This window comes from Lytechinus variegatus, chromosome 3 (genome assembly GCF_018143015.1).
Source record: "Lytechinus variegatus isolate NC3 chromosome 3, Lvar_3.0, whole genome shotgun sequence".
NCBI lineage: Eukaryota > Metazoa > Echinodermata > Echinoidea > Temnopleuroida > Toxopneustidae > Lytechinus > Lytechinus variegatus.
In genome coordinates, this window is record NC_054742.1 from 31,070,570 (window position 1) to 31,084,604 (window position 14,035).

A 14,035-nucleotide genomic window follows, 5' to 3' on the forward strand; every position below is an offset into this window, starting at 1 on the left:
TCATGAATCGGATCCATAAACTTTTAAAGTTATGATGGGAATTCAACAGATACCCCCAATTCGGCCAAAGTTCATTGACCCTAAATGACCTATGACCTTGGTCATGTGACATAAAACTCATGCAGGATGTTCAGTGATACTTGATTAACCTTATGTCCAAGGTTCATGAACTAGGTCCATATATTTTCTAAGTTATGATGACATTTCAAAAAACTTAACCTCAGGTTAAGATTTTGATGTTGATTCCTCCAACATGGTCTAAGTTCATTGACCCTAAATGACCTTTGACCTTGGTCATGTGACATGAAACTCTAATAGGATGTTGAGTAATATTTGATTAACCTTATGATTAAGTTTCATGAACTAGGTCCATATACTTTCTAAGTTATGATGTCATTTCAAAAACTTAACCTCAGGTTAAGATTTGATGTTGACGCCGCCGTCGGAAAAGCGGCGCCTATAGTCTCACTCTGCTATGCAGGTGAGACAAAAATGGATCGACGCCCCTGCACTCAAGCATGAGATGTGCATACTGTGTAATCTCAGTGAAACTTCCAAGCAGTCTGAAAAATAGTGTCCAAGGAACTCTTGTATCTTTTCTTTTATTCAACTTCACTACTTCAAATTTTCACAGTATGAAAACGAAGGATTGCTCTTCCAGATAAGCTATTTTTTTATTTTTTTTAGACTAAATTACTATTTTGGCTATTTACAGAGAATTTTACCTGGCAGCTTATTAGTGGTTTTGGGATGGTAGGTCACATTTACAGTAATGTTTCTGTCTTTGAACAGTGCCTTAAATCACTTTCCACTATAACACTAGAAATTCTTACTGAAAAAAGTGCATCAGTTATATGATTATGAAAGACAGTTTGTGTTTGTTAAATGAAATTATTCAAATTTAAATTGCAAATCAGAGCCTGCAAACTTGTCTTGGTACCATTTGTTGAAGGCTTCATTCTGGGCCACTGTAAATCTTTCTTTCCAGGATCCAATCACACCTGGATATTGATACAAAAGTGGGAGAAAAAAAGATGAAGTTTCATTTGTAGAGATTGAACATATTTGCCCTCTTCTCCTCTTCTTCCAATCCCCTTTTTTAGGTGGTCTGTCATTTATGACAGATCACCTCTTAATTTCGTCAATTTCTTATTACTTTATTTATTTATTTTTAACGATTTTTTTGTCGCCAAGTTATCTCAAAATCGACTTGATCAATTTCATTGAATTTCATGTCATTTATAGGATCTGTCATGGACACGTGCAGTGAAGCTTTTCAAGGTCATCAGGTCATGATGACGTCATCTAGGCGCCATTTTGTAAAATCACATTATCAATCATATCTCCATTATCAATTATCAAAAATCAATTAAATTAACATCACATCAACTTCAGGTCAAAGGTCATCAGGTCATGTCATCAAAGGTCACCTGGAGGTCACTTTTTTACCAAACGAGAGTACGTTTCAGGTCATTTTAAGCATTTCAAAAATTTGCGCGCGCGCACGTATGCGCGCGCGTTTCCGCGCGTTACACCTTAACGAAACTCAGAAACACCGTTTTTTTTTACATCATTGCATTGATAATATAATTCTGAGCAATTTGATACCAAATTTAGCTCTCTACGACCATTAATGACGAAATTAACACCCGTTAAAGTCTGCAGCACGTGTGCGCGCGAGCTCTCACTATAGGCCATATATGGGCAAAAACATGCCTATTGAAAATTCACTGTAGCTCTTTAAATAGTCCATTGACCCCCAATTTTTTTTTCATATATCGATAGAGTATGAGTTGTAGATTTGATTTCATGTCATCAATGTCCCTAAATTATATCGTGACGTCATCAAAATGGCGCCTAAACTAAAACTTTCATTTTTTCAAAAATGACGTCATCAAATTTATGCAAATTTGGTTGTAACTTCTCGAATATAGATCGTTTTTCGCCCAGATTTCGATATGTTGTAGTTTAGAATGTACTCTTTCTCCTCAGTTAACATGAATATTCGTTTTGAGAAACGCATCATTGCGTAAAACAGCGATGAAAAGAGGCATGTCATTTTTCCTCATTTTGCGTGTAATCTCTATGGGACATGACTTTTTCTCAAAACCAGATTCGACATTCCTCTATTTCGTGAGCCATATCTCCATTTTTTCTGGTCAGTTTTCTTTAAGCTTTTAGTATGTTGTAGCTGAGATTCTAAGCTTTCGCGAGTGTGACCTTCATTTTTTGATCAGATGCCGGGATCATGCCTGTATTTCACTTGCAAAATTGGACTTGTAATTCTCAAAATTGCTTACGTGTATTCTCTATGGGGAATATCGTGGCTCAATGGATAACGCATTTGACTTGCTTTCTCGAGGGCGGAGGTTCGAGTCCTGGGGTGAACAAGATGATTTTTTTTTTCAATTTTTTTTTCTTTTTGCCACCTCTTACATGATCCTTTATGATAATTAAAAGGCATAAAAGTTTAAATTTAGCAAGATAAAACAGATTATAATTGCTTTTTTCATATCACATGTATTTTACGTGTAATCTCTATGGGACATGACTTTTTCTCAAAACTAGATTCGACATTCCTCTATTTCGTGATCCATATCTCCATTGTTTCATGTCAGTTTTCCCTGAGCTTTCGATATGTTGTAGCCGAGATTCTAAGCTTTCGGAAGTGTGCCCTCCATTTTTTGATCAGATGCCGGGATCATGCCCGTATTTCGCTTGCAAAATTGGAATTGTAATTCTCAAATTTGCTTACGTGTAATCTCTATGGGGAATATGCTAGCTCAATGGATAACGCATTTGACGTGTTCGTCCGTATTGCTGACGTGTAGGTCCGTGTTGCTGACGTGGTGGTCCGTGTAGCTGACGTGTAGGTCCGTGTAGCTGACGTGTAGGTCCGTGTTGCTGACGTATTGGTCCGTGTTGACGACGTGCTCTGCCGGCATGATCCGTGTAGATCCGTGTGAAGCTGCCGTGTTGATGCTGTGTTCACAGTCATCTGGGGCAAAACTATCCCGGACCTCCCCGGATCATGCCGGCATTGCCGTGTTGATCCGTGAGGTATAATCTTGTATGTATCTGTTTGAAGATGTATGTCTGACGATTGTCATCACCACATCAATAATCACATTTAGTAATGGTCAAAACTTATTCTTAGGATGTCTACGATCAAGATTATCAATGATATCTAAATGATTTATTTCATACATCAGCCGACACTGAATGACAAATCATGACAGACCACCTAATTCGTCCGCATGACGAATTAAATTCTAGTTTTTTTTTCTTTCTGTTTCTTCATCTTCTGTTTGTTGTAATTTCATACATCAAATTTAAAAAAAAGATGGTGAGATGTAAAAATCCTCAATAATGGCACATTTTGTGATGACGTGCATATAATTACTTTACTGGATTATTGTAAGCTAATGAAAGTTTGAATTCTCTAGAACTTTCTTCTTCATAAAATTTGATAAAAATTTTCAGTGTTCTGTCTGTGCAGTGTTATTTTCAGCGTAGAGGACCCGTGTGTATACGTAGACCTACCTTTCTGCATGAATGACATTTGACCTGCAGCTTTGGTCAAATATTTGCCTTTGTCTGAAGATTTCTCTATCTTGTCATAGGTCTTCTTCATCCCTTCAAAACCACTCCCTGTCACAACCTTCTCAAGGATCTCAGGTGAGAGAGGGCGCCCTAGGTGTTGTCCAACTCTTTGAGCTACATCTGCAGAATTCTAAAGAATGGTTGTGAAAGAAAAAAGCCTAAGTGAACAAAATCAAGGGAAATTAGCTTCTAATCTTGCCAGTGCGCAGATTCAGTAGAATGTTTATGTTCTCTTTTTCATGTTTTTTTTTTTTTGGGGGGGCACTGGAAATTTTTATTTACCCAAAGAAATGATCAGTTGGGCAATCTCATTTCTCTTTGCCCACCTATCTCCCAGAGTCTAAGGCCAGTCTGAGAATGCCGTGGAAGGGGTAGGGAAACAAAACATCCCATAAAATAAAGGAAAAGTAGGGGGAAAGAGCAGGATGATACGAACCATTTTCATTTCTTCAAATTTCAGAAAGAGAACGTTTTCTTCATTTCGCTTGTTCCAATATCCCATTACGTGATCAAACCAGGAGCCATATGAGAAGGCTGTAAGGTGGAAAAGGAGAAAGTGAGAAGGGAAAGGGAGATTGTGAAAGAGAACGGGTAGAAATAAAATACAGGTTAATACATTGAAATACTGTGAATAATAATAATACTCAGTTTTTATATAGCACAAGTAACAATAAAGCCTCTTAGTGCTGTAAAAAGATGGAATGGGAGAGAAAGAAAAGGACTATTGTCTTTTATTGTACCAATACTGACCATGGCTCAGAAATTGTTTGATGTCATGCCAAAGAAGTATCATTTTCCATTTTTTTAGAATGGCACTCGTCATTCAGATTGGGAAAGGATATTCTTATGCAGAGCCTCATTGTAGAACAGTTTCAAACTGAAGTGATTGCATAATCAAGTAATTCAAGTGTTATCATAATATTGATCATAGGCGGCTGAAGCGGGGGGGGGGGGGACGGGGGGACGTGTTCCCCCCCCCTAAATTTTGTTTTGATAACCCTTTTTTTTTTGCTTCTCAAAAAATTTTTGGTTAGCGACTCATAAAATTTAGGTTCAAAACCTTTTTTGGAGGAGCTTGTCAAATTTTTCACCTGTGTCCATCCCAAAATTTCAGGTGGACACCCCCTAAATTTTCTGGCTTCCGCCGCCAATGATATTGATTACTATTGTTATACTATTGAATTTAAGACCAAAGATCATTTGGATTGGTTGATTTACTAGTAGTAGTAGTCAATACAATTGTATGCTACTTGTTATGGCTGGTAATGGAATATAATGAAGTCAAGAAATACAGTATTCGAATCTAGTCCTTTGTAAGCTCTCATATACACACAATTGATTATATCATGACATAAATAATTTATTTTAAGGGGAAAGCGTGGGGAAACTTACCACCATTCATCATATCAATAATCATTTGGTTGAAGCCTCCTGGATAAGCAACAGTTTTCTCTGTGAATCTCATTGCTGAAGCAACCATGTCTTTAGGGTTACGAGCCACGTAGATAACCTAGGTATTGGTTTATGAAGAGTAGGCATTTAGCTATAAGCGGTTATTTTGAATAATTACACGAGGGTATTTTTGTCTCGCCCACCAGAGGTGAAGGCGAGACTTGGGATCCAAATGTCGTCCGTCCGTCACAAACCTGTAATGACACATAACTCCACAACCATAAGTCGCTTTTCAACCAAACTTGGATGGTGGATGGACTTGGGGGACCTGCATGTTATGCTGCAGTCTGAGGTCACATGGTAAGGTCAAAGGTCATTTTCAGGTCAACGTTAAAGTTTACATGCAAGACTCTTATGACACCTAACCCCGCAACCGTATGTCGCTTTTCAACCAAACTTGGATGGTAGATGGACTTGGGGGACGTGCATGTTATGCTGCAGTCGGAGGTCACATGATAAGGTCAAAGGTCATTTTCAGGTCAACGTTAAAGTTTACATGCAAGACTTGGATGGTAGATGGACTTGGGGGACCTGCATGTTATGCTGTAGTCGGAGGTCACATTATAAGGTCAAAGGTAATTTTCAGGTCAATGTTAAAGTTTACATACAAGACTCTCTTATGACACCTAACTCCACAACTGTAAGTCGCTTTTCAACCAAACTTGAATGGTAGATGGACTTGGGGAACCTGTATGTTATGCTGCAGTCTGAGGTCACATGGTAAGGTTAAAGGTCATTTTCAGGTCAACGTTAAAGTTTACATGCAAGACTCTCTTATGACACCTAACTCCGCAACCGTATGTCACTTTTCAACCAAACTTGGATGGTAGATGGACTTGGGGGACATGCATAGTATGCTGCAGTCAGAGGCCACATGGTAAGGTCAAAGGTCATTTTCAGGTCAACATTAAAGTTTACGTGCAAGGCTCTTATGACAAGTGTTATTCCATCCCAGTCATTTCACAATGAAATTTCGATATAATACTCTAGCGTGCCCTCACAAATCATGATATTTCTGGTTATTTTCATAAGTGGGCGAGACACAAAATTTTTTTGCCTTGTTGTAATCTTCTGTATTAAAATTTGATAAAGCATTAACCAAAATATTTCCTTTTCTTTGTGTAAAGAAAAATGTTCATTAACATCCTTTGACATAATTTCTATTGAATATTGATGGCCTTTCCTTATTTTTGACCCTGATGATACCTTGATGTCGTAATCTTGCTTTCTCACCTTAGCTTTCTTTTCAATATCCGGTGGAAGAAGCTGAAAGGGCAGATGACATGCTATCATTCTAGGTGAGGGGGCCTTCTTGATCACATCCATGAATGGTTTGGGTGATAATGTGGGCGGTGCTTCATCTCTCTGTTGCTGGGAGTCCACGGTCAGTGGGCGGTCCATGGTTAACATGGAAATGGTTGCTAGGTGGGTTGTTCGGTCGATCTTGGATGGATCACCATCTGCTAATATGAGTGATGTCATCTCCATGATGAAGTGGGTACCTATTAAACAAAACAGGAAATTGTTTATCAATCAACACCAGTGGCGTAACTACGGGGGGGCATGGGGGGGCACGTGCCCCCCCAATCGGCTGGCCAAAAAAAAAAAAAAACGGGGAAAAGGAGAAAAAGAGGGAAAAGGAAGAGAAACGTAGTGGGGAAAGAAGAAATTATTGTTCATTAAAATGATATATTATATTGTGTTATGTTATATTACGTAAGAAGCATTTTTTCATAACGTTATGAAACATTATTTGCTTAGGGCCTATGTCTTTATTGTTCCTGGTGCTCGCATAGACTGTTTAACGGGATATATGATCCTGTTGTACTAAAACCTCCCGTTTTCAAATCAATATACACCAAATATTTTTCCTCGCAATTCGAGTTATTATTGTTTTATGTAGTGACATTTGCTTATTTTCATGACTACCTAAAGTGATCGCCCTATTTTAAGGTCATAATATAAAACATTTCCTGTCCGTGCTTATGCTCGCATCAGTGGATTGGTGAGATGTCTGCTCCTCATGAATTCCTAAAATCTGTCCTTAAAATGTCAATTTTTCTGATCTGAATATCAAAATTTTTCAGCTCGCGCTTCGCGCTCGCATTATTTGGTTAGTGAAATACGTAAGGTCTTAGTGAATTCCTACAAAACAAGCCTTAGAATGCCTCTCTTAAGGTGAGAATTAAAAAAATTTTCAGCTCGCGCTTCGCGCTCGCAGTAGTTGATTAGTGAGATGCGTATGATAATCACGATACAATGACTACAAAAAGTGCTTCATGTGTTAAGATGTAATTCTAAGAAAATCAGCAAAGGATGGCACTAGCATTAGATGACTATGCTGAGATATTTGTACTCTAAATGGTTTCCTAAAATATAGTCCTTAAAATGTCCCTGTTTGGGTCAATAAATACAAAAATTTCAGCTCGCGCTTCGCGCTCGCATTGTTTAGCGAGACAGATCATGATTACAAAAATTTGCTTATAATGTCCTTTTTTAGGTCTGAATATCAAAAATTTTCAGCTCGCGCTTCGCGCTCGCATTATCTAGTCAGTGAGATACATATCTGTTTAATGGCACTACATGTCCTTTAAATATCTCTATTAGGTCAGTATACCTGGCAACTGAGCGCGCTTCGCGCGCTTCCTAAGTGACTCGAAATTTTTGCTGGTGCCCCCCCAATGCCGTGACCCACGGTACGCCACTGATCAACACATTACTGATTACTTGATGGCATAATATAGGTAACACAATTACATAAATTGAAAACCCAGGTCAGAGCATCTAAGAGTTCATTTTGGTAATCTTGCCGTTGCTTTGCCAGGGGTCACAGATTAGACTACATTGTGCATTATTGATATCTATCAGGCGCGTTTTCAGGAGTGGTATTCTGGAACACTGTCATAACTTTTGTCATAAATTTTGTCATTTCTCTCCGAGACGTGACACCGCTATGATTGTCAAAAAATCGGTATTCTGAAATTTGAACATTGTCTTTTCCATGTCATATCTCTCTAAGTTCCCGCCCATCATTTCGGAAGCAAACAAATCAAAATCATCGTTAGTCCCTAGTGGGAGTCCTTCTAACTAATAGGAAGGCCCTGTGGCAGTTAGGGCGTATCCCCAATACAGTTTTTTACTTTTTTATCTTTCTGCCAGAATTTGGACATTCTAAGCACTTTTTATAACCATGAACAGGGTTTCTAAACAGTTGGTGCGAGCATGAAGAGCGAGATGAATATTTTTGATATCCTGACATATAATATACACTTTTGGTAATCATTAACCGGATGGGCATCAAACTTTAAGCATTTGTTTCGAGCAAACGTGAGTTTAGCGCCCCCCCATGTGAAACATGAATTTGGCGCCCCTTTGGTCAAACGTCAAATTGGCGCCCCTATATCAAACATAAATTCGGTGCCCCCTATGTCGAACATCAATTTGGCACCCCTAGGTAAGATATGAATTTGCCCCTCTCCCCCCCCCCGGTTGAACATTAATGCGGCGAACCTATGATGAATATCAATTCGACGCCCCAATGTCGAACATCAATTCAGCACCCCCTAGGTCAGACATCAATTCGACGCTCCTTGGTCGGACATCGATACGGCGCCCCCTCCCCTAGGTTGAACATTAATTCGGCGCCCCTTCGTCAAACATCAATTCGACACCACCCTAGGTTAATCAATTCAGCGCCCTCAATCCCTCTTCTTTTTTTTCTAATCTCTTCCCCCCCTTTTTTTGGGGGGGGTCTTTTTAGTTTCTTCTCACCATCCTTTTTTCTCTCCCCTTGCTCTCCCTCTCTTTTCTTCCTCTTTTTGACGCCCCTTTTTTCGCCTACCCGGGGGCCCGGGCCCCGAAGGCCCCTTGGTAATGCGTGTATGTCTATGACAATAATGCCATATCATTAGAAAAGAGAGGAGAGGTACATTGTAAAAACAAATGATCTTAATTTTGACATGATCCAAAACATAACAGCAGACATTTTTAAATGACGAAGAGGGACTGAAGAATGAAATGGAGCACTTTGAGAATGCAAAGAAGAATATGTAAAGTTAGTAGTGAAGTGAACAGCGAAAATATAGAATATTTGAACTACATGTATATGCATATGAAGAAAATAAGCACTTATAAAATCATGACAAAAGATCAGAGAACAATAAAAAAATCTACACTCCGTGCTCTAAATTCGCAAGTAGAAAGCTACTGCACCAGAATTTGATTGTTTTCATGACATTCAGACATATAGAGAAAATGGCGATGGAATCTGAGTTCAAAGAATACTGAGATGGTATACTCTTCCTAGATAATCTTCAAGGATCATGAGATGTGCATGCTCTACTTGGTTTTCATCATTCTGTGATCCGTTGACAAGCAGGCTATCCTGTAAAATGCCACAGTCATACCGAGTCATACTGTAATGAAATCGACTCCGGGGAGCGTTTCATCAACATTTTCATCCGACAATTTGTAAGATCTCACACCTGAACTTGATTCTGATTGGCTTAGAAGCGCTGTTACTATGGTAACTAACTGTCGGATAAAATAGGACTTGATTGATCAAATCCTTTCATGAAACACTCCCCAGATCAAAGTTTTCATGTTATTTTCAATGACGTACTATTGGTCGGTTGGGATGGCTTCGTTTGTGTGAATGTCTAACATTACTGTTAGTTGTAGCACGATAAGATTACCTGATTTGGGATATGTGCATATCCAGACGTCATCTGATCTGACTTCGAATGTCTTGAGTTCATCTAGACTAGATTTAAGGACGACTCCAGGCATTGGAATACCTTCATACTCGAAGAAGTCAAACAGACCTGGCATGCCAGGATTTTTGGTCATACCAGCGGGTTCGGCCATTCTGAAATTAAATGATATAATAAAGATATAATTTAAGTTAACATTTCTGCTTTTCTTCAATAAATAATGAAGAAATGATTTTCTGATTGCAGCTTTTAAAATTGCTATGTCAGGGAACCAATATTGTTATACTAATTATGCTTGGAATTTAAGTCTTTACGATACACGTGCATATACAGTACATATCATTTTGAAACTCTAAATTTTGGGGAAAGATATCCAAACTTATTTGTTTATGTCATGGGCGGAAATCTGTCCCGAAAGGTAGGGGGACCACAGGGCCGGATCCAGCCTTCGCCAATAGGGGGGCCGGGACGAATTTTTTTTCAGCCATATGTTAATCCCAGATCGGCCGCCCAAAGATGATTTTTGTTTGTATCGTAATGACGGGGTAGTCTGTCACTTCTTAGCTTTATTCTTATTAATCAACATAAATATGGAATATCATAATTCTTATTAATGCGAGCGCGAAGCGCGAGCCAAAAAAATTGGTAGAAATTTTATGTATTTTTTCCTAAAATTTGAACATTCTGGGCAATGTTTGTTTAATCCTGAAAAAAATGTGTGTATGCAATTAAATAATTACTACGAACGCGAAGTGCGAGCAGAAATGACATGATGGAAAAAAGGAAAAGGTACCTGTTAAAGACTGCTTGCAGTTAGCCATAAAGACATTACTTATTTCAACAATTAATAATGAAAGCGAGAAGCGCGAGCCGATTTTTTTTGTTGAAATTTTTACTTAAAGAATGGCAATTCTAAGCACGGTTATTGTAACTTAAACATAATAGGTATATAACTAAACATTGATGCGAACGCGAAGCGCGAGCGGAAAATTGTGAGATTTAGACTTCAGAACGAGACACTCTATTCATGTTTTGTAAATCATGAAAAGGATTAGTTATTGGAGGTCTTCTTTACATTAATAATGCGAGTGCAAAGTGCAGCCAGAAAATATTTATATACGTTTAATTTGAACTGATCGAAAAGGTACTTGTTATGGACTGCTTGCACTTAGCCATGGAGACGTTACATATTTTAACAATCAAATAACGCTAGCGCGAATCGCGAGCTGAAAAAATTGACATTTCTACAAAAAAAAAGAATCGAAAAATTTAATCAATTTTTGAAATCGTGAACAGGGAAACTCTATTACTAAACAATTGATGTAAGCGAAACGCGAGCAAAAAATTACGAGATTTAGACCTAAAAACGGGACACTCTATTCATGTTTTGTAAATCATGAAAAGGATGAGTAATAGGGAATTTTTCTACATTAATAACGCGAGCAGAATTTTTTTGATATTGTGGTCTAAAACTGGATAATGATTTAAATTGAGAACCAGTTGAATATCTGAATAAACATGTGCGTGTTTCAGATTTAAACCTAGAATCTAGGCATTCTACACATCTTCTATCATGAATAACCAAAGCGAGCGCGAAGCGCGAGCTTAAACTATTTGATATTCCGATCTGAAAAAAGAGTAAATTTCACTGTGTAGGTAAATTGTGAGGTGGATATGGATCGCACTTATTAAAGAGCTGATATTTTTAATCATTATTTGAGTTTTGACATAGGACCGGGACAGCCTTAGGACAAGTAATATGAAAATGATAACTATCTTCCTACTCCTCTTGCTAAGCGCTAGATGAAACAAAAGGGACAATTTAATCATTAAATTAATATATTATTAATGCCTAATGAGGGTGAGAAATCTGATGATATTATGGCCAGAAAACTGGACATTTCAAGCACTTTAATGTTTCAACCATTAATGCGAGCGGAAATCGCGAGCCAAAGTCTTTGATAAACTGTCATGAAAATCAATATTAAGACAAACATAACTCGCCAATCAAAATGCGAGCGAGTAGCGCTATCTGATACGTTTTCACAATCAGACTTGAAAAGGGATATTTGTCACTAAATGGAAAAAACGAAAATAATTGGTAGGGGAAGGCGGGGTAAGTTGTGACACTTTTTGCATTTTGCATGTTAGAATTGATATGACTAGTACTATTGTAGAAATAAGTACCTTGCCTTTAAATTTGATTAATTGGGAAATGTTTTTCACCTACATATAACTTTCTACCCCCAAACTGAAAGTCATCGTGACCTTTGAAAAACCGATGTCAAATGGCTCAACTTGCCCCATATATGGGGTAAGTTGTGCCACCGTCTGGGGTAAGTTGAACCACAAAAACTACGTATAAATGTATGGGGGGAGAACCAGCATGTCAATTTTTTTGTTTAAAGTCTTTTCACTTGCTAATTCTCTATAAATACTAAAGTCCTTTAAAAGGAAAAGAGCAGTCATGTAAATTTGCTCCTTTCAGCCTGCATTTCAATCGATTTTTATGGTTTGTTTTTTTTTTAAGATACATTACCATAAGAATTACCATGGCTCAACTTGCCCCATGCTGTTTGGCTCAACTTACCCCAGTCCGAACTTAATGCGATAATTTTGTATCCACACATTTAATATGCATCCATCATATAAAAGACTATAACAAGAATGAAGATCCATACCTGGACTAACAATGTTGTTATCATGTCTTTACTACGTGTGTGTGTATAAAGCACTTATCTATTTCACACTTTTTTTTTACTTTTTGGGTTGAAAATCATACTTTTCCCTCTAAAAAACTACTTTTTGTTTCAAAGTGGAAAACAATGTGGTGGGGTTAGGGGTTATGCTATGGGTCATCAATACATGACACCACCACAATGTCTGACTCATTCATTATTGGCCTGGGGCTGGTGGCTCAACTTGCCCCTATGCTCAACTTACCCCGCCTTCTCCTACTTAATAAATCGAACTTTGCGGGCGCTCAGCGCGAGCAGGAAATATCAACATTCAGACCATAAAGCAGTCATTTTTACAGAGCACCTTTTAAAAATTAGTTTGTAAATAACACAATATTCTAGAAAATTCGATTTTGAAGATGAGATATGTAATGTATATTGACTTCCAAACTTGATATTTAAGCTCCATATTGAACAATCACCTAACAGGCAATGCGAGCGCGAAGCGCGAGCGAAAATTTTATATAGTCACATTAAGATTCTCTTTATTTTCCAAGTCTTCCCCTCATCTTATTTTATTCATTCTGGAAAATTTGACAACAAAAAAAAAAAAGAAAAAGGTTTTCACCCAAAATATAACTTTTAGTCCAAATTATTTCGAATGTGAATGATGTATTTTTCTCCATCATAAAAGATCCAAAATAGTAGGAGGGACATTTGATATTGTGTCCCCCTACTATTCGTGGTAGGGGGGACACGTCCCCCCTGGGATTTCCGCCCATGGTTTATGTTAATAGATGATCGATCTAAGTTTTTCCCTATTAGATTACCCTAAAAATGCCAGCACTGACCTTTTTTCCCCCAAAGTGGTCTGGGTCCAAATCAAACCTCCTATTGATCCTTGTATGTGCGTAATTCGTACAATAATTTATTTTTCATACGAATTCATTCAAACTAGTCACATTTATTGATATCCAAGAAACGTATATGCTTATTTAACAACAGTCTAAAGTCCTATTCTTATTTTCATAGCTGCATAACATACAGCGAAGGCTTCGTGTCTATTGTATTCATCGTTAGTTCTAAGACCGAGTCACGCCCACTTATGATTGCAAGTATGTCATTATGGGCATTGTGATTTGAAGGTCTTTCTGTAAGTATTTGGCAGAAATTCCAGAAATGTTTGAATATTAAGCGGAAGATATATCATGCTAACACAAAAAAGAATAATTGTTGCCTACCTGTTTGTAGATGTAGAACGCTTCCGAAGTCTGAACGGATCTGAGCTGAATATTTGTACTCAGATGTAGGCCTGTAGAGGTCGCCCGTTTGTGTTTGATTTATTTGCTTGATGGAGAGTATTATGTGATGTTACGCAATTATTCCAACAATCACAAGATAGCAAATGTGATGTACGATTGATCTTGAAGCTCGATATACATAGGAAGAAAAGAAGAAGGGTGCATTGTCTTAAGCAGCGGGGGGGGGGGGGCAAGGGGCAGTTGCCAGTTGCCCCCCCCCCCGAAATTTTGGAAACTTACATTTCTTCCTGAAAATATTCATAACATTCACCATAAGTAGGCATGAAAT

At 38.0% G+C, this 14,035-nt stretch overlaps 1 protein-coding gene across 1 annotated transcript; it reads right to left on the minus strand.

The window, feature by feature from the left end:
* Positions 1–487: 487 nt before the first annotated feature.
* On the minus strand, positions 488–13,791 carry LOC121412198 (sulfotransferase 4A1-like). The gene is made up of 7 exons (XM_041605107.1): positions 13,687–13,791; positions 9,750–9,922; positions 6,289–6,557; positions 4,996–5,113; positions 4,040–4,137; positions 3,544–3,733; positions 488–1,001 (listed from the first exon to the last, which is right to left on the minus strand). Exons 2-7 carry the CDS (start codon positions 9,919–9,921, stop codon positions 892–894), a joined length of 957 nt encoding a protein of 318 aa, XP_041461041.1. The 5' UTR covers position 9,922; positions 13,687–13,791; the 3' UTR covers positions 488–891.
* Positions 13,792–14,035: the final 244 nt, after the last annotated feature.

Excerpts from the sequence above, each read along its gene's own strand:
- LOC121412198 (XM_041605107.1), bottom strand. The coding sequence starts at position 9,921 with ATGGCCGAACCCGCTGGTATGACCAAAAATCCTGGCATGCCAGGTCTG. Across the intron at positions 4,138-4,995 it reads TATTGATATGATGAATGGTG|CCTTCTCATATGGCTCCTGG; the intron begins GTAAGTTTCCCC and ends TCCACCTTACAG. Across the intron at positions 3,734-4,039 it reads AATTTGAAGAAATGAAAATG|AATTCTGCAGATGTAGCTCA; the intron begins GTTCGTATCATC and ends ACCATTCTTTAG.